A 20,427-nucleotide genomic window follows, 5' to 3' on the forward strand; every position below is an offset into this window, starting at 1 on the left:
TGACGCCATGCGCTGGCTTCGGCCAATTGTAGAAGAAATCCAGAGAGACAACTACCTTTAGCTGCTGGAGCTAGCTGGCTAGCGACCAGGACGGACTACTCTGGCGAGGACGGCTTTATTTTCAGCGGGGGTTTAGTCATTTTTTAGAGGAGGACATGCTATTCATATTCGGTAAAAGATACGTGTTTTTGGTTTACAAGAGTTCGTTTGTGGAGTGCGACGAGCAGCGAGGGGGGAATCGTTGTTAGCTCGTTAACCCGCTGTAACGTTAGCTACCTCGGCTTCACTCTTATATAAAAACAACAGCCGATCAGCTGCGACTCACTGGAGCAAGTCTGTAGCGAAGATATATCAGATTTATCCTCAACCGTCATGTACTGTGAACTATTTCAAAACTTAAAGTTGTCCTCTGTTGAGTTTACATAACGTTGGTATCTTAACGGCGAGACCAAATGGATATTAAGCTTCTTACTTGCTAAGCCCGGAGGATTTTTAACCATCGGCTCTCGACTAACATAAAACATGCTATAGAGTAAATTTAAGTTTTTTCTTGAAAACGACATTATCTGTGATTTCCACATTATCAGACCGCCTCCTGGCTGTTTACGGGGGCAAAAGAGGGGTGGCAAGTGGAAGTAAATAAAGCCGACCTTCTGCCTCCGAGGAGCCTTAGCCGGTGTATGCAGGTAAAGCGCATCTGCTGGTGCCTTTATTGGTGGAGAGGCCATAGCTGACTGTTTGTGGGACTTTGAAACGGACCAACAATATTACACAGACGTCCTGTTTTATCGGGTGTGCAGTAACGTAGTATGACTGAATGAGTCCTAATCTACTTCCAATGGCGAGCAGTCGGTATCGGGCACAATCGGTTTGGTTAGACAGAAAGACGTTAAATGATAGTTATCCTTGCATAGGGATATGATTTCTGAACAGCGTGGAAGGGTAGGTCTGCCTTTTGCAGACCATCAGTGAACATCTTCGCTGTCTGGTTTTGAAGAAGATGGAGACGGGCGTAAGGTCTCACCAGGGCGAGCTGTTCGTCCACCCGCTCTCCAACCCCGGGGCTGCGGGAATCTGCCCCGAAATGCTGGAGGTGGCAGAGGAAGCCAGTCGGGCTGGAGACTTTAACCTGGCCGTGGAGATCTACAGCTCCCAGCTCGCAGACCTCCAGCAGCCGGACAGGGGCTTGTGTCTGAGAAAAGCCGACACTCTGGCCCGCGCCGGGCGGATATCTGAAGCGTTGGACTCCTACTGCATAGCGGCCAGCCTGGGCAAACTGCGCCCGCAGGAGCTTCCCCTCCTGGTGGAAACCATCGCTCAGACTCTCCGCGAGAAAGAGCTGGGCATCCCCGGGACGTTAAACGGACAAGTTAAAAGCAGCAATGGGGGAGATGGGGTTGAAAGTGATGCTGAGTGTGGAGAGGATGAAGCCCTGGACTTGTTTTCCTGTCGCCTCTGCAAGTGTCTGCTCCATGAGCCCACAACCGTGGAGTGCGGACACACTTTTTGCAAACGCTGCTTGGAAGACGACTCTGTCAAAGACTGTATACACTGCAAACAAAACTTGAACAAAAAAGATGGACTGCCGAACGGCCGGAGATTAGACGTAGTTCTCAGCGGCCTGCTGGATAAACTGTTTGCAACTGAGAGTAAATCTAGGAAATTCTGGATCGAGGGGGAGGTATTGTGGAAAAAACAGAGCCTCACGGATGCTTTGGAGAAGTACAACGCAGCAGTGGATTTAGGTAAGAACTGACACTATTCATGTATGCAACGAAAAAGCTATAATGTATAACCTTATAATGAAAATTATAGTTTTTTGTTCAGGTGACCTACTTTTCTCTGTGTCGCTTCCCGGTGTCACCGATAGGTGGCGCCTCTCCTACCTTTCTCGGCTCGACAGAGGTCAGGTCACTATTCGAATAGCACACATAGTGATCTGCTTTCCATTGATACATTCATACCCCGTTTTAAATTTATGCTCCGAGGGGCTGTGGTATTTTAATAGAGCAGCTATGTGAAGGCTCTCTGGATAAATAAGCTTATTTATTTATTCCACTCTGCGTTACTTGGTCCTCAAAATACTGTGTGCACCATAGTTATAACAGACTTGAGTGGGGCTAAGCTGTACCCCCTCCCCTCTCCCACCGGTGGTGTTTCATAAGCAGGCAATATATAATGTGTTGGGTAACATTCGGGGCAATATGATGGGGCTGGACTGTAACTGTTGCTACACCACATTAGCAAAACAACTGCTTACTAACACTTAGAAGTCACTCACTCATTGGCTCAATTTCCCTGAATCCACTGAGACCAAATAGAGGATGTTCTATTTCGTTTGGCTCTTTACATAAAGGTTGCCAGTGTGTTTCATTAACTGTGGGCCAGGGCAAGTCTCATGTTGCACAGTTTGAATCCTCAAGAGAAAGTTGAACTGACCTCCTTCCCACCTCAGGCCTACATATTGGAGACACATTAAAAGTCAATTTCCTCATGTCCTTGAATAGCTAAATGGGTGAGACAAGGAAGTAACACTGCCAGGGCCGGCTGGCTGACTGGGGTGTTCAAACTCATGTTGGTTTAAACCGAAACCGATCAATTGATCATAAAAGTGTTAAGAGAAAGGAATATACTGCAGTCTCTTCTTGTGGTCTTGAGTGTTCAAATGGCGCTTTTTCAGATATTTCCCTTCCCGGATCAACACTGATTCATGCATTCTGTCTAGTGACGGACTCTAGGTGACAGGAGGACGGAGTGCCTTCACAGCTTTGTCACTGCCAATCTGTGTTTCCCCAACAAATGCAGCAGGAGGCCTTCTGGTATATGTGATACATTTGAGTGTAATGAGCTCATGATGTCAACAGAAATACAGCTGTTATTTAACTCCTTTCCCTATTAGGCAAAAAAAAAAAAATCAGTGGTTATATGTCTTATGCACTGTATTCACACAGTGAAAGTGATATAATGATGTGTTGTGTGTGTGTGTGTGTGTGTGAGAGGGGGACACAGACGCGTGAAATATTGGGTAACATGCTGAATTTAAATAAATAGTTCCAGTTTATTTAGATAAATAACAGAAATTACAGAATTACACAGTTATTAAATTAATGAAAAACAAAAAGAAACAAACTGTTAATCTATTCAGGAGAGAGAAAACAGATGAAAATGTCTTAATATGTCTTTTAACAAGACCAAATGACAAGTAAAGGAAAGACTATACCAAGTGTAAAAACATGGTGGAAAGACAATAAAAGATCCAGTTACTTGTCTGGTGACTGCTCTCTCTGTATCCCTCACATTTCTCTCTTTCTCTCGTCTCATATCTTGCGTATATTACTGTGGAGAGAAGCTATGAGGATGTAGGTCATCCACCTTGTCTGTTAAACCACATCCAGCTTGAGTAACCGCATTCACCTTCCTATCTTAGTTGGCCATATGCAGTAATGCAGATTTATAGTAATAATAATTCAGCGTCATAGTAGTTATATAGAACTATTTTTCCTACAAAGTTTGTTGATAGTCCCTCATCTAAAAGATCAGGCTACCCATCATGGTGTACCTGCAGGGACAGAACTGAACAACGCCCACCTGTTGGAATTTGTTCAGCCTTTTGAGTTTTGACAAACAATGTTTGTGTAATTTTAACTGGTTGCCCCTGAAAAGTCTAACCCATGAATACATTTTCCACTCCAAACCAGGAAATGTCTGTTGTGAGTCAAGTCTGAGCTCACAGGGCTCCATGTTGGGTTTTTTTTTTTTTTGGTTTTTTTTTTAGATACATTAAAACAGGTTGCAGTTCTGCACATTACCGTTCATTGACAATAGATATGCATTTGATCAAATGCAGTTGAAAAATACAATCAGGCAAATATCAGCAGTAATAATTAGTTGGGTTTTTTTTTTTAAGTTGACATGAGCTGAAATCTTTTAAAGGTCCAATAAATAACATTGAGCCTGCTATTCAATTATTATCAAATTCAATTTGATCCTCGAATCAGCTTCTGGCTATGTAAGGATATAGTGGACTAATGGCGACCTGAGCAATGATGAAGTCATACTCCCTCTGTGTGTGTTTATCCGAGCTTCTCTGTTTTGGTAGCTGCACCAGCAGCATGGGCATGTTAGTGCATGTGAGTCCCTCCCTGTTCTCCACATCCATTTCCAAGCTGGCGGCCGTGTCACAGACACAGTTTCCGAAAACATTCGAGGCGAGACAATGCGTTAACAGAATCTTGATCCGTATATGATCAGCACTGCCTAGTTTGACAGTTTGATCGGATTTTTGTGAGTTGTCAGCTTCTTTTTTTCCCCCCAATTTTATTGAGTAAACCCCACTTTTATTTTGGTCTGAGATGCTGGTGCTCTAGTGTGACATCTAGTGGCTGAATGTGGTGTAATGTATCTTTAACTGAACGCTTTCATCCCTCTGATGACAGAGAGCGATATCCTCTCATTCATCTCTGGTTGACTGGAGCTCCTTTTCATCCACCTCCAGTGATTGCGGGGTTATAATTTGATGCAAAAATACAACACAAGGCAGCATTATGTCTCTGAGTCATACTAATATATTTTTGAATATTATGGTAGCCTCCCAAAAGGTTATGCAAACCAGCGGAAGAACAGACAGTTGGGGCCAGATGCATTAACAATGGATATGCATAAAAAAACCATGCATACACCATTTCCCGCACATAAACTGGTATTTATAAACACAGAACGTGTGGTGAGAACGTGCGCACCTCACACATTCCTGAACATACGTATGTTTGTAAAGCGATCTGAGGGTGATGTGATGAGGTGGAGATGAAACATAAGGTTAGAGACGGAATCTTGTAGTAAAACATTGTTTGTTGAGGTTGATAACCAGCTACACTGATTGTGTGATTGTTTACACAGGTATCTGTAAAATGCCAATCAAAGGTGCATTTATTATGGTAACACTGAATAAATACTTTTGTGTTTAATTTTTATCATACTTTTAATTTACATAGGAGTCAACATTTTATTTTGCTCTTATTATTCTTATTTTATCCTTAGCTGGGACACACCTTGTAAAGTTGGTTTAGATATGAGTGCTACAAACTAATCATTGATTACGTTTCCGAGATATCACTGCTGACGATGGTTTATAGGAAAACCGCTGGTTCAGGTGTGTCTTTATCCATTTATGGCTCACTGTGGGAGTGGAAATGAGGCTCATGCACGTGCTCCCAGTTCCTCAATGAGATTTATAAAACAGAAACAAGCGTACGCACAGTTTTATAAATCTGAGAATGCATCTGCATATTTCTGGCTTTGTGTGCACACACAGTTTTAGTCATGTATCTACATAGATTTTAATGCATCTGGTCCCTGGAGTTTATGATTATCAGCAAATATATAGGTGGGTTTGGGATTAACGTGATTAGTAATACTGTATTGGATGACTGATATATCACCATGCGTAGGCAGCCCAAGTAACTATATTGTTCAACACACACTTATCTGGGTACCAGTGCACTAGCATACTGATCTAACCCTGTAACAGCCAAAGATGTTAGGGCTGTTGGAAGAAAAGATGTCCTAATCATACCAGGACACATCAAGCACGATGCCTTTTTAAAATGCTTTGAATTTTGTAACCCATTGGGCTCACAGTACACCAGCTTTTGAAAAAAAAAAAAAAAAAAGCCATGTTGCCCTTGATTCAAAACTCAGACCTTTTCCTACTGCACAGTAGTGCAAGCTAGTGAACCACAGGAGTTTTAAATAATGACGTTCGTCCTGAGAAAGATTGCCAGAAAGCCGAGAGATTATCTGCTCAGTTCACTAAGCCAAAGCATCTGAGAAGCAAGGTGCTGTGTTTTGCAGCGTTAACTCTGCAATGTAGTTAAATGTCAGGCTATTTGGGTGCAAATCAGTTTGATGGAATTGCAGATATGTCTCCTGTATTTGAACTTTACTTTTTTTGGCAGCCCTTTTACTTTGCATTTCTTTCAGTCACAATTCTCAGGGGCAACAAAAGTGCTGCTGATTGCTTTGGCTGCGTAAACCCTTTAAATTTATCATGTAGCCTACGTGATGAAGAGAGGCTGTTCACATCTTGTCAAAACAGATTAATACAGCCAGCAACACAGCCCCTGATTCGTTATCAATAACTGTTAAGTCACGTCACATTTTATTTATATAGCCCAATAGCACAGATTTGCCTCAAGGGGTTATACGTCACCCTCAATCCCTAGACTTTTACACTGTTTGTTTTAGTTAACCACCTTTATTTTCTTATTCAGAAGCTCTGTTCTGAACAGATTTTAACTGTCTTGTCTTTGGACACTGCTCTTCCTCTGACATCACCATTGATGTGTGATTGACAGGTAATTTATCAGCCTGTTCATTTAGAGAATGGTGACTTAAATTGCATCTTTGTAGTGGACCGAGGCTGCAAAGTTTTAAATGTGCAAATAATTTTTGCCCCTTACTAATACTGCCCTTCATAAGGATAAGGCAGAATCTGAAAAATCAGATTTAGACTTGTCCAGGCATTGGGTTCCAAATGTTTATTGTGTTAGTCTCTCATGCAGGCTGCTAGGAGATTGATTATAAGACAATATTTTGGGTACTTAAATATTGTTTGTTGATCCTGCTACTTGTGTGTCAGCTGACTCAGCTGATGCCAGGCTGCTTCTCCACACTCTGTTCATTTTCTGGGGGAGATGAGAGATCCACCCTTTGGAAAATGGCTTCTCAAGTACCAAAAGGGTTCCAGGATTCAAAGTTCCACCCACCAGGTGCCAAAGGCAAAGGCCAGTGACTATTTGTTTTCAGTGGGTAAATCAGTAAGACTCACCATCTCAGTGAGGTGGAAAAAAACTGGCCTTTTCTCAAAGTTTGTCACTGTAGTGTATGTGCACTCTTTAACCTTGAGCTGAGTTAATCAAAGGAAAAAAATCATTTAAATCGTAAAAAGAAGAATTTGTAAGAGTTGGGTGGAAAATTGCCTTCAGCTCACCAAAAACATGAGGACGCACTACACATGATAACCAATCCCATATAACTGTTATTAGGAAAGAGAAGGAAAAAATGACAAAATGTGCCAAAATCCATGATGAAAACGTGCCAGAATCCAAATTGGTTACATAAATTACTTGTACGATTAGTCAAGCGCTAAAGTGACACACAAACCTGTTTGATAATGGGGCCATGCTTTGACTGTATGACAAAAACAGACTGACAACTGTTCATGATCACAACTGATGTCAGTTATTATCTCTACATACTGTAAGTTACATAGCATGCATAGCTTACACGTGAACTAGGTCTCACGCCACATGTTACAGCGTTGCCCTACTTCTGCTAGACCTAGAAAAAAACCATCCATCCCCTGGAGGCATGTCCATTGACCTGATGGTGTCTGTGTGTTTTTCCCCTGTGGTGTGCAGTGCCCTCTTCAGGCAGATTGCTGTGCCAGCGGGTTGAGCTTCACATGGAGATGAGGAACTTCAGTCAGGCAGTGCAGGATGCCAGCAGCCTCTGTAGGATAAAACCTCTCTGGACAAAGGTGAGACGTGGGTTTGAAATGAACCTGCAGGGCAGAATTAAATATCAGAGTGAGAATAAAGATCAGACATGGCCTGCAGCCACAATCTGTAGTACTATATTAAATATGGTGGCATGGACAGTTTAGAATACGCTTCCACTCATGGACAGTGAACAGAAAAATGGACTTCATGTCAGCCTGAACCCCTATGTAACCTATGAACCTATGTAATACAAAAGATTAAAAGTAAAAAGTAAATTCTGTAAAAGTACAGAATATTTCTATTGTAAATAGTAGTTTTATAACTTGGTTTTCACCTGTCTATTTGCATTATTGATATTTCTAATTTTTTAGTATTAATATAATAATACATATGCAGAGTAATGCACTGAATACTAGTGTATATACATGGTAAACAGCAATATTTTTAAAAGAAATATCCTCCGTTAATAAAATGACCCTCAGTAAATATATTAACTGTTAAAAATTAAGATCATGATGAATTAGTACCAGTATCTTAAACCATATGCCTACAGAGCTGAAACATGCTTCAAATTCCTGCTTGTTTCAGGCTCACTATCTGAAAGCCACAGCGCTGAGTAAAGCAGCTCGGAATGATGAGGCCTTGCAGGAGTATTTCATGTGTGTGGCGCTCAAACCTGACTGGACCAAAGTCAAACTGGAGGCTCAGAAGGTAAGAGAATCTTCTTAAAAATGCTAATAACGCTCATCAAGTATGTTTCCAACCACTTGTTTTCATGAAATGTTTAATTCGACCATAAAAACTTCTAATGACAGCAGACAGCAGCTGGACTAAAAGTATTAGGTTTAGTTTTCATCTCCATAAAAGTAAAGAATTAAAATGCTTAGATAATAACGTTCTCAAGACTATAAAAAAACTCAATTTCTGAAGTGTATGTGATGAATGCTGCTGTTCAAGTGCAATCGTAAGTGAGGCTGCTGTAGCATCCTTTTTCAGTTTCTGATTTTGAGAAGAAGATCGCCACTGTCAGCTCATCTGTCTGTGTGGATTGTGAACATTAATCGAGTGCCTGGTTTGTTTTGTCCTGCAGGTCCTTAGTGAACTGTTCTCCTCTGTGTTTGAGAATGAGGACCTGCCAACACCCGTGCACCCTCTGCAGGGGGGGTTGGCCACCCGCCTCATCAAACCGCCCGCCTTGCTCAGGTCCCTGAGGCCGCTCACACAGAGACCTGGTTCCTCCTCACAGGTTACTGCACACAAACACGCTATGCACCTACTTGTATAAAAAATCTTGTTAGTCCTTGATGATCTAAAAGCACTTTTGGAAGGAAGACATTTCAGCACATGAAGTTAATCACATTTGTGTCATTAGGAGGATTAGTGTGAACATGGCTGCAGGCAGAGTGTAATGTGATTTCATGTGCGATGTGGGTGTTTTTAGGAACGCTCAGCTGCACTGCACCTTATTAAAGAATATATAATGGAGAATAGATTATATTTCCACCACAGTTGGCTTTTTCTTTTTTTTTTTAATCAACATTTTGAAAAAAGATGTACTGGAGCAAAGTGTGGCTGTCAAAACGATCATCCCTTCCTAATCATCCTGCACCAACATGCTCACTAATCTCTTTCTGTGTGTCTAGGACTCAGAGTTCAGTGTGACTAAAAGCGCTCCAGTGGATGACTCGTCCTCCAGACTCTCCGCTCTGTCTGCTGGTAAATCGGACTCTCCTGCAGGGGAGGGTAGCACCAAGAGCCTGGTTGATGTTCTGGCTTCACTGCCAGCACCCCCCGGTGGCCTTAAGAGGAAACACAGTGGAGACGGACCCTTGGCAAATCTGAACACCCCCTCCAAACTCCTCAGACCTGGTGGGTTGTTCACATCACTGATAGTTAGTTTATATTATATATCACTTAGCAGCATAATTTTACAACACCAACAAACATCACAACAATAATAGAGAACAACAACACACACAAAAAAACAGCAACAACAACAAACACACTGAGAAAGTCATTAAGGCACTGAACACAGCAGAACTGTTTTTCTGACTGGACTTGAATTTATTTACTTTTCTTATTATTTTCATATCTCTAGGCAAACTGTTCCAAAGAACAGCCAAAGAATACAGGAATGACTCCTCACCCATACAACTTCTGAACCTAACAGGCACAAAATCAGTAGAGCTCCCTCTAGCGGAGTACAAATCCCTGACACAGTTAAAATAGTTCCCGAGATAACATGATACTTCACCACAAACAATCCCATACACTAGGCACAATTTTATCTGCTTCGCTCTGTCTTCTACCTTGAGCCATCCCAGACTCTCATAGTGAGAGGGCTTGAGATGGGTACCTGCTGAGAGCCTTAATAAAATCCTGACTAAGTTGTTATGCGATGTTTGCAGTTTGCTCTTTAGAACTTTGAGGACACTGCTAAACCAGGAGCAAAAAGCGCAGTCAAAATGGCAATGTACAAGAGCACCAGCAAATGTTTTCATAGCTGCTTCCTCATGAAATCTGGAGATCTTGGCAAGAAATTTGATTCTATTGTTAATTCTTTTAAGAGCTTTCTTTGCCATACAATCTCCAGACAAGTGCTATCAAGCACAGTGTCTCCTACCACTACTCTCAAACCAGGGGATTTCCTTAATCTGGGCTTGGTCCCAAATAAGATTGATTCAGTTTTCCCTAGATGAAGGGACAACTTGTTATCACCTAACCTGAAATGCTGAAATTCTGTGCTCAATGTTTGTTCAGCCACGCTTTTATCTTTGTGGGGAAACGAGCGGGGCAGAATCGTCAGCTTACAGGAATAGGTCACATGAGCAAGCTGATTTTAGGTCAGGTCTCAGTACAGTACCAGCTACTCTTTGCAAGTAAGAGAGAGGAGAGAGAAAATATTCAATAGCAGATATCACTGGCATCAGAGTTCAGTGAATCTATGTATTTGGACACTGGACACGTTTCATTCTTTTTCCTTTTTTATGGGCGTACAGCTTGAAGTAGTAATCTTCCCTCTCTCCTCTGTTTATAAAGTATAACTTGAACACACAGAGAAGAAAATGTGCGCTGATGTTGTAATGATGTTTTGTGCAGATGAGACAAGCAGCTTACAGACGGCTACAGTGTGTGGAGGGAGGATGGTTCCTGCTGAGCTGTTGGACAGTGGAGACATGGAGTGTTCACTCTGCATGAGGTTACTACACACACACACACACACACACACACACACACAAACAAAGAAACACAGACTGCATACATGCATAGCAACACACACTGGTTTTTACAATACTTTTGATCAAAAGTAAGTAAGTTTGACTTCATTTCTTTATATCTGAATACAACTGCCCTCTAACAACATGTATCAACATTTGATATCAACAACATTTAGTGTTACCGTAGAAACCGCTAATAGTGATCACGGTTGCTGTGATCAATCACTTATATGGATCAAAAAGCTCAGGACAGAATCATTCCTATACAAATGCTGTTTAAATAATTTACTTATAGTAATCAAGTAGTCCGCTTACAGTGTTCATTTTGGGTCTTCATACATGAAAACATATGGAAAAAATGTTCAAAACTATGGTAATTCTATTTTACTCCCATGATACACGTACAATATGCAATTCATGGCTGCTGCATCATTATCAGGCGTTGCGGCACACCTCCGCAGGGTTGTGTGGAGGTGCGGGATGTGGTTGTGGCCATGTTTATTTGTAACTGCCTTGAAACAATCAGAAAATAACGTTTTATTCCTCTCATTCACTGGCTTTCTCGCTACCACTGCTCGCTCTCCTCATCCACTCTCTTGCTTGCTCGATCACTGCTTCTCTCTCTCTCTCTCTCTCTCTCTCTCTCTCTCTCGCTCTCTCGCTCTCTCTCTCACTCTCTCTCTCTCTCGGCTGTGGGCCGTTGCAGCCCCCACCCCCGCAGCCTAAACGCACTTTGCTTTGGGCTGGTTACCTGAGGCTGGTGCTGCATGCACATTGAAGTCATGACGGGAAGACAAAAGTCACTTTCTCTCAATGAAAAATGTAGTCTCTTTGAAGCTTATGACAGACAGCCAAAAAAGAGTCAACGAGATGCAGCAGCGAAACAAGTGTTTGAAACAGCTGCACTGTTTTTGAAACAGTCAATAAAATTCAGTAAATACCAAAACTGCACGTTTCATTACTTTATATTCATGTAAGAAATATACAAATGTCAATTAGATGGTAATCTGCGTGAGAAATAAAGAAAAAGAAAAAAATTCGGTTATAATAATCATCAGCTTATCGTGATCAATTTGTCCCAGACAGACGTGATCACTATAAGCGGTTTCCACTGTAGCAGGCTCAGAATGCTAACATCTGGCTGTGTGCTTTCGGTCATTTGTTCTCCAGATTGTTCTATGAGCCGGTTGCCACTCCCTGCGGACACACCTTCTGCCTCAAATGTCTGGAGCGTTGCCTGGACCACAACCCCAACTGCCCTCTGTGCAAGGAGAATCTGTCTGAGGTACACATACTTTCTCCACTTTATTCAACAGGTTATAATGTTGTCACTGTTGTGACTTTTGCAGGGTTTGTAATGTGCCGAGCGGTATATCAGGAAGCTCCGTTATTGATATTCCGGCAATTCAGATTGAGATTTGGGTGAACAAGGTCTCAGCCTCCTACTGCTTTTGAAATAAACACGAGTTTTGCATGAATTGCTTCAAAAGTTTGTGAGTCTGATTGAAAGTAAACACAGGAACTAGCCGTCTGTAGCAGCCATTGTGGCTACCCGTATAGGGAACTACATCTGGGGCAGCTTGCATGTCAGTTTGTTTATGTCTGAGACTGTGGATAGCTCAGAGTCTGTAAATCCATTTGTAGTTGTTATACTGCTGGGATTACTCTCGACCGTGGACACTTCTAGATTTTCTGAGTCTGGCAGCAACAGGTCTGACTGCAGAAAAAGTTTTCTTCGTCACTCATCAGAGGAAGAGGACAGCAGTGATATTAACATTACTGAACGTTGTCTTTCCTGACAGTCCTGTTGCCTTTCTGCCTCCATTCTTTTTCTTGTATATTTAGTCAAATAGTTAAGTTTAAGCACTTTTTTCAGTATTTTTTCTGTATTTTTGGGGGGATGACAGAATGTTAACCGTTAAAATTTTTTATAAACCAGTGTCTAATACACCTTATCTAAAGCTTACATGTTGCTTTTTAGAATTGTGGCTTAAATGTATGATGTCTTCTGAGCCTCAGTATTATGATATGTGAATTATATTAAACTAATATGTTGGCACATAGTAATAGAATCGTAGCCACACAATATCAGCATCTTCTTATTGGCTGTTATTACTGAAGCAATTATGCCTTTTATGGAGAGGTGGTAAGAGATGAATATGGAGGTGAGAGAGGCAGCCATGCAGCCAGAGGAAATGCATCTTTGTCAGCAGTATTAAGCTGAGTTTCTGCAAGTGAGGATGTCAGTCAGAGGACTACAGTAGGTAAGAGTTGAGCTGGTTAACATGTGAGGAGAATTTACTGAAATACACTTCATTTCTTTACATGTATCATCAATTAACTGTCATGTAGCTGTGAACTAACCTCGGACAGTATATTTTAATATCCCTTTAACAGCGTCACGAAAGTAGTCATTCCAGGCACATAGAATAGTTTGTAATAACAATAGCTCGTATCTGATGTTTGTGTGCTCTCATTGCAGTATCTGGCTACCAGGGGTTACAACAAGACCCTGCTGATGGAGGAAGTGCTGCAGCGTTACCTAGGAGACGAATTGGCAGAAAGGAAGAAGATCCATGAGGAAGAGATGAAGGAGCTGTCCAAGTCAGTATCACACACATGCAATTTACAACACAATTTACTTCGCATCTGGCTACACCAGTCACATAATCAAAATAATTAAAAGGTTTTTTTATTGTGACAGTAAAACCTATAACTGTACAAAAATGTATCAACTCATGAAGTAAAGGCTTAATTAATATCTTAAATCCATCTAGTACTGGTTTTAATATTTTGTGCTTCTATTTAAAAACTCAATGCAGAAAAAAATTGTAATGATAGTAAATAATAATTTTAAATAACAAATATCAATTATACGAATTGTAAAATGATGCACAAGACATCTAGGATATTTGGAGAGGCGCAGATAGATTGGAAGCTTCTTGAGTCTTGGTTTTGAATATTTCACGCAGTGTAAACATCATATAGTTTCAATGAAGAGTTGGAAAATATGATACAAAACATAATATTGTGAGACAGTGTGGAATAACATGATTTTAACAAGGCTACTAAAGTGGAAGACTATTTGATAATGATTTCTAACATTTTCACATATGTCTTTTCTAGCTTGAACCAGGAAGTGCCTATCTTTGTGTGCACCATGGCCTTCCCCACCATTCCCTGTCCGCTGCATGTGTTTGAACCACGCTACCGCCTCATGATCCGTCGCTCCATGGAGACCGGTACCAAGCAGTTCGGAATGTGCATAGCTGATGAGCTCAAAGGTTTTGCTGACTATGGCTGCATGTTACAGGTACGTTTGTGTGTTGGTGGTTTGGAGCTGCTAGTACAGTATGTCAATCATTTATGATGATAAATGTTTTTTTCTCTCAGATTTTCTCATCTCATTCCGCTGTATGTTGTCAAATAACAGAGTTTCATCTTTCTCTCAGGTGCGAGATGTGAAATTTTTTCCTGACGGTCGTTCGGTGGTTGACACCATTGGTGTATCGCGGTTCAAGGTTCTCAGCCATGGCCAGAGAGACGGTTACCACACTGCCAAGATAGAGTACCTGGAAGACAAGAAGGTGGGCTGAGAGGAAGTCTGTATGGGTGTGTTAGAGGGTGTCATTTCAGACAATTTCCATCATGCTGCTGTCAAGCAAACGTCACACAAAGTAGAACTCAGGTGTTTTGCCCCAAACTGTTCTGATAGCTTAGCAAAGGAAATTCAAATTCTGTCCTTCCAGAGAGGAAAAACTGTTCTCTTCCTCTACTATATTCTAAAATATAGTTGGATAGTTAAAATAAGAAGGTCTGTAAGTTTTTTTTTTTTTTGTTGAGTAAGGAGTGAAACAGGGCTCTCATCACAATATCAACATCACCAGCAGCATACTTTTTGATGGTAAAATATTTTATTTTATACTTTTCATGTATAAATTGGTGACTTTGCCAAAGATAAAAAATCATGACCAGAATGCACCAAATTGCACCATTTATTAAAAAAAGAGGAAAAAAAAGAAATCTGCCATCTTTCCTGTGACTATTGGTGTTTACATGAACAAAAAAACATCTCTCTGTCCTATCAGGTGGAAGGGGAGGAGCTGGTGGAACTTCTGAAGCTGCATGACTCTGTGTACGAGCAGGCCAACAGCTGGTTCACATCCCTGAAGGACAACATGAAGAGCCAGATCCTCAGCCACTTTGGACACCTTCCCAGCAAAGACCCCGACCCACAGGTCTACACAAACTTGAGTGGAACTGTTTCACAACAGATTTAAAGAAAAAGATAGGATGAAACACTGTACCAGTTCAATGCTGGCCTCCTGACAGTGTGTGTAACAACACTGATTGTACTAAGCTGCACACTTCACCTACTAAGATGACCATGTTTAAGAGATTTAAAGAAGAGGAAAAAAGAAAAACTCTCCACAAGTTCAGATTTGTTTAAGTTCAATTAAAATTAAATTTGTCCAACAGCTGTCACTAGGTGTGACTATGAGAAAATGATTTAGGTGGTGTGATCCAGTTGCTTGTTGAGGTAGCCTGCACTGTGCTACCACAGGAAAATATGAATATGCTGAAAAACTTACCAGAAACATTGTGTGTCCAGCCAGTTTCCTCACATTACAGCTGCTTTTTCTTGGCTTTGCCAGGTGTAAGAAGCACTGGCACTTTCCTTAACTGGCAAGTAAGCGTAGTGAAACAGCAGTTTCCACTCTCCACTCAAACCCTCTCTCAGCTGCTTTCTGTTTATTATTCTGTGCTCATACTGATACTCTATTCAGAATGACGCAGTGAAGCTGCCTGGCTTTGGTGAACTGGTGTTGCTACCAGGAAGGAAAATAAATTCAATTATACCAAGGTGTAAACATCGTTTAAATGACTCGCTGAAAAGAGAGAGGGAAAAAAACAAATAGAAGATATGGAAAAACGAAGAGGTGAAACTGAACTTTTATCTGGTTATTATTTGATGTAATTCTCAGGTTTATCTTTAAAAGTGTATGAACTACACTGCAGACTGGAAACTCTGCTCAGAAGCAAGGTGACAGCTGTCTCAGACCTTGAATGGGTCCAACATGGGTTGCTTCATAGCAAATGCAGTGAACATCACACAGTTATTGACAGAAAAAGTCAATGGAAAAAATGAGAAATTGCAGTTACCCAACGTTGAAAACCTCCACCTGAGTAATAAACAGAGAAGAACAAAAGGAGAATGTTTGCAGGAAAAACACCAAAGTACCTTCTGGATTAGGAATTTAGTCTGAGTCACAGACTCAGAGTCGAAGTGTGTGATTATAACAAACATCTGCACAGTCAGTTGAGGAACTTGTTTGTGTCTAAAATAGAACTAAATTAATGAGAGGAAAATTTGCTTCACGTTGTATTAAAAAGCAAACTTGAGGAAGTTATTGCTTCTCCAATGTGTTAGCAAGCAGTCACCTGTTCACACATGCAGCATAATACTCAACAACAAGTGCTCTAAAACTACTACCATCAGATTTTTAAAAGTGATTCTATAAAAAGATGCCTCGAGGACACACATCATTACACAGAGATCAACTAAATCTCTTGCTCATCGTGTCATCAGCTCATTGTTTACACTGTGTCTTTGTTCTCTTGCAGGCTAGTCCCAGTGGTCCGGCCTGGTGCTGGTGGCTGCTTGCTGTCCTTCCGCTGGAGAATCGAGCCCAGCTTACCATCCTGGCCATGACCTCCCTCAAAGACCGCCTCATCGCCATACGCAGGGTCCTCATCTTCGTCACGCGCAAGAGGCCTCGGTGATTGTCCAGCTATGCGGGGGGCAAACCAGAATTGCTTGGGCTTCTATGCAGTTCAACAATTCATTCATTCATTTGGTCATTCATTTGTTCTCACATTGACTGGTACATTTTACTCATTTAGACATGTGTTTACACACTCCTACGTCTACTCATTCTCTCAGATGCTCATGAAGTCCTTCCTGTGTCATGCAGCCTCTCTGAGCACACGTCAGTTCAGGTGAGAGCGACAGGTAGGCTGGGCTGCAAGCACGAGGTCATTCCTGCTTTCTGTTCTATCCACCTGTCTGTTCATCCGGTCACCCCTCACTGGATTAACCTATCACACGTTTCTGAATGAGTGACCTCTCACCTCTTGTCTCTGTCGAGGCCGAGGTAAAAGCTGTTTCATTTTCGTTTAGGTCACTTCTGCGTAATTTGCCCGACTCTCTGTTATGAAGGAACAAAAACCTGTAATCACAACGGCAATGTGAGCAGGAAAGGACCAGGTTCAAGAGGAATTCATTTTTTTCTACGTAAAGTAAGCAGTATTTCACATGAACTGAAACAGAAGTTGACCGGCCACAGAGTGCCGCACATGTGCCCCCCCCCCCCCCGCATCCACAACCGGGACAGTTTGCACAGAAACAAAAACAAGGAAAACCTCACCTACTGAAATATGAAGCAAAAACAGAAACACTTGGCATGACGGCAGTGTACACAAAAGTGAATGTACTGGTCTGGTTGTAGTAGGTGGATGTATTTCCTCCCTACTACATTTACAGAGTCTATTTGGCAAGGTGCACATGAGGTCAGCTTCCTGCATGTGCACCAGTAACAGCTGCTTCACTCTAAATCTTCCAGACTGAGCCAAAATTGATGTGCACAAACGTTGTATCAGCTGCTCACCTGGCGGTGGGCATGTACCTCAGTTTTTCTGATAGAAAGCAGTGGGCGCTATGAGAGTTGTTGCGTTGAGATACAATGGTGATTACGCCCATGCTAACACTAAAAACCATCAAAAACAGCAATTGAGAACAAGTGTAACTCAACAGCAACATGCTCCACTTGTTCTGAGGGGAGATTTAAGTGCAAGTCGGGCTATCACTCAAGTTGTAGTTGCATTTAGGAAAATACATCCTCCCAGATTCAGTCGATCTGGAACTCTCTGTCCTATTGTAGCATATCTCTGGGACGTCAATTATAGACTTAGTTTTAAGGGTTGATTTTGTATTTTTGTTGTTAGTTTGTTTTTTTTTTTTCGTTTCTCTCTCTGCTATGCCCTTAAGTGTATGTGTCTGGTGAAATCTTAAGTGATTTATATGTACTGTATATCAATGTAACTCGGAGGCCTTTTTAATGTTTTATTTAAGGAACATTTCACCCTCTCTCTCTCTCTCTGTATTTCTCTTTTTCTGTCAGTACATTTACATGGACACTGTAATGCGATTACTACCAGTAACCAGCTTAAAGGTACCCTGTGGGAGTTTTCTTGTAAATAATTATTTTTATATTCATTGTTTCTACCAAAACATATTGTGTTGTCCTTGAGGCATAACGCGTTGAACAATTTTTCTTCCTCATAAAACATTTGCAAATATTTAAAAATAATTTTGAACTTGAATGGTTTCGTCTTGTTTCCTGTCCTTCACTGGCATGTTGCTTTCTGTTGGTGCGTGACTGTATCATTGCTCAATAGTGCCACTCGTGGTCAAAAACTCAGGAAACTTTGATGAAAATTGGTTAAACACTGCACAATAATAACAATAATGGCCATCAACCCAAATTTACATGATGATTGGGTTAAAGGTACCTCATGGAGTTTTGGACCACTGGTAGCGCTATGGAGCAATGTTTGTTTATATCCTGAGCATGAGCACCCAGGCTACACAATACATACTCCTTGCCAACGGTTGCTAACAGCTATTTCAGTGACTGACCGTTGGTAGTGGTAACATGCCAAGGAACGTAGCAATGCACCAGCAAAATGCAGGCAAGAAAAGGATTGATGGAAACAATGCAGGTTTCAAAATAATCCAAAAATGGACTTTGCAGATGTTTTGAGGAAGGAAAAGGCCTCAGAGATACACACAATTAATTTTGATGAGAAAGGTAGAATGTAAACATGTAGAAGAAAACACCACCGAGTACATTTAACGTGTTGAAGGTTGAGCGGTGAAGGAAATTAACTATTTCTGCAAGTCACCAAGTGAAATCAGTTCACAAACCACCGTAACTCAAAAGAGTGAAGAGCAGGTTGGGTCTTTCAGTCACTTTATGCTTAACTTTAACCTGGTTAAGTTGTTTTCATAGGACAGTTGTGGTTGTAACTGCAGTATTAGCGTTGATGTAAATGTACTGTTTCTCTGTATAATTCTGTCCTTCCAAATGTTTGTGACTCCACTGCAGTCACTTGCTCTCTATGTGGGGGCAGGGTTCACAACATGCTGCATTTCCCTGGTATATTTGTAAAGGGGGATCTTTTACCTATTTTTTAATGCAAATAAAGAAAGACACATTCAGTCATGTCTTCACCTCTTGTTTTGTAGCAGCTGTTTAGCATTGAGGACATGAAATCAGATCAAGACTGCAATTATTTTTGACAGACTTCTTTATTAAAACAGCATGAGTTTGTTTGTTTGTTTTTTATGCTGTGAACAAATCCAGCTCTGCTCCTCTGTTACTGATAAAACAGCTGCTCCAGCAGTGTTTGCTGTGCTGAACTTGCTGTTAGGACAGAAATCACAGGTGTCACCAAATCTTCAAGATTGCAGCATTAAAGGCAGCAATAAATCCCAGCTGGAAGGTCACCATGTGTTTAAGAGCTGTTTCACACACATTGTGGCTTCACAGTTCTTACTCTTAATTAAAGATTTTTACTGATATCCCCATAAAAGCAGACAAATTTCTATTAAGTAGATGAGTCCAGAGCTGAAACAAATCATACATTGAAAGAAAAAACTATTTTCAACATCAATTAATCATTTATCAAGCAAAAACGCCAAACATTCTCTGGTTCAAGTTTCTCAAATATGAGGGTTTGTTATATTACTGTTTTTTAATGTCACTGAAAATTGAATTATATTTTGGGTTTTGGACCGTTGGTTGGACAAGCAATATGAAGACATCAGCTTAGGCTCCAGGAAGAATATTTTTTTCATTTAACTGATTAAAAAATTATGAATAATAAATTGATAAGGAATTAGCTTTAGGGCAAAGAATCACTTTAAGACTTTTTGTTAATTTAACAACTTTGGAAAGTGAGCAAGATGCACGTCTCCACACAGCAGCAACATCCTGACTTACAGGTTTACGTGTTGTTACAAAGTGGATGGTAAAAACTATAAACCAGGTAAGTATTTTCTTTAACCAACTCAGTTATAGAAAAACATATTACTATTTTGAACCCTTAGAAATATCAGCATGACTTGTAAGATCGAGAAAAAAAAAACATGAGCCCAGAAGGCGGCTTGCTCAAGGGCATGTTGGCAGTGTGTTTTGATCTGTGTGCTACATGGACTGTAACTGTGTTAAAATGCAGCTTTGATCCTGAGAAAGAAACGTTTACTGTTTGTAGGTTTCAGTTCATGTAACTGCAGCTTGTTAATAAGAATATATAGAACAGGTATTAGTGAAAATCATGTTAAAGGATCAGTTCAGCCAAATACTAATACAAACCCCCAAAGAATTTTTTTGCTGCTCTCAGGTTTATAAAATGACATTTAAGCACAACAGCAGCATCTGTTTTTAGAACCCTGCTACTGTGGATAAACCACAATCCTCACTGTGCAGATGTTATTTGATCTACTTTCTACCAAAGAAAACTGACAAACAATTAAGTGGGAACATAAAGTTTTTAAATGTATGTTTTGTTTTGTAATTTGGGTGAACTGACCTTTTACTAATTCAATTTTTTTTTTTAAAAAATGGGGGAAAAAAGACAAATTGACA

At 40.8% G+C, this 20,427-nt stretch overlaps 1 protein-coding gene across 1 annotated transcript; it reads left to right on the plus strand.

The window, feature by feature from the left end:
* Positions 1 to 23: 23 nt before the first annotated feature.
* Positions 24 to 18,998, plus strand: lonrf2 (LON peptidase N-terminal domain and ring finger 2). The gene is made up of 12 exons (XM_044365569.1): positions 24 to 1,745; positions 7,419 to 7,537; positions 8,088 to 8,210; positions 8,590 to 8,745; positions 9,143 to 9,368; positions 10,599 to 10,698; positions 11,888 to 12,002; positions 13,200 to 13,321; positions 13,844 to 14,030; positions 14,170 to 14,304; positions 14,806 to 14,955; positions 16,343 to 18,998. The coding sequence occupies exons 1-12, from the start codon at positions 1,001 to 1,003 to the stop codon at positions 16,499 to 16,501; spliced, it is 2,337 nt and encodes a 778-aa protein (XP_044221504.1). The 5' UTR covers positions 24 to 1,000; the 3' UTR covers positions 16,502 to 18,998.
* Positions 18,999 to 20,427: the final 1,429 nt, after the last annotated feature.

The sequence above is a fragment of the Thunnus albacares genome, chromosome 11, assembly GCF_914725855.1.
Source record: "Thunnus albacares chromosome 11, fThuAlb1.1, whole genome shotgun sequence".
In the NCBI taxonomy this organism is placed as follows: Eukaryota; Metazoa; Chordata; class Actinopteri; order Scombriformes; family Scombridae; genus Thunnus; species Thunnus albacares.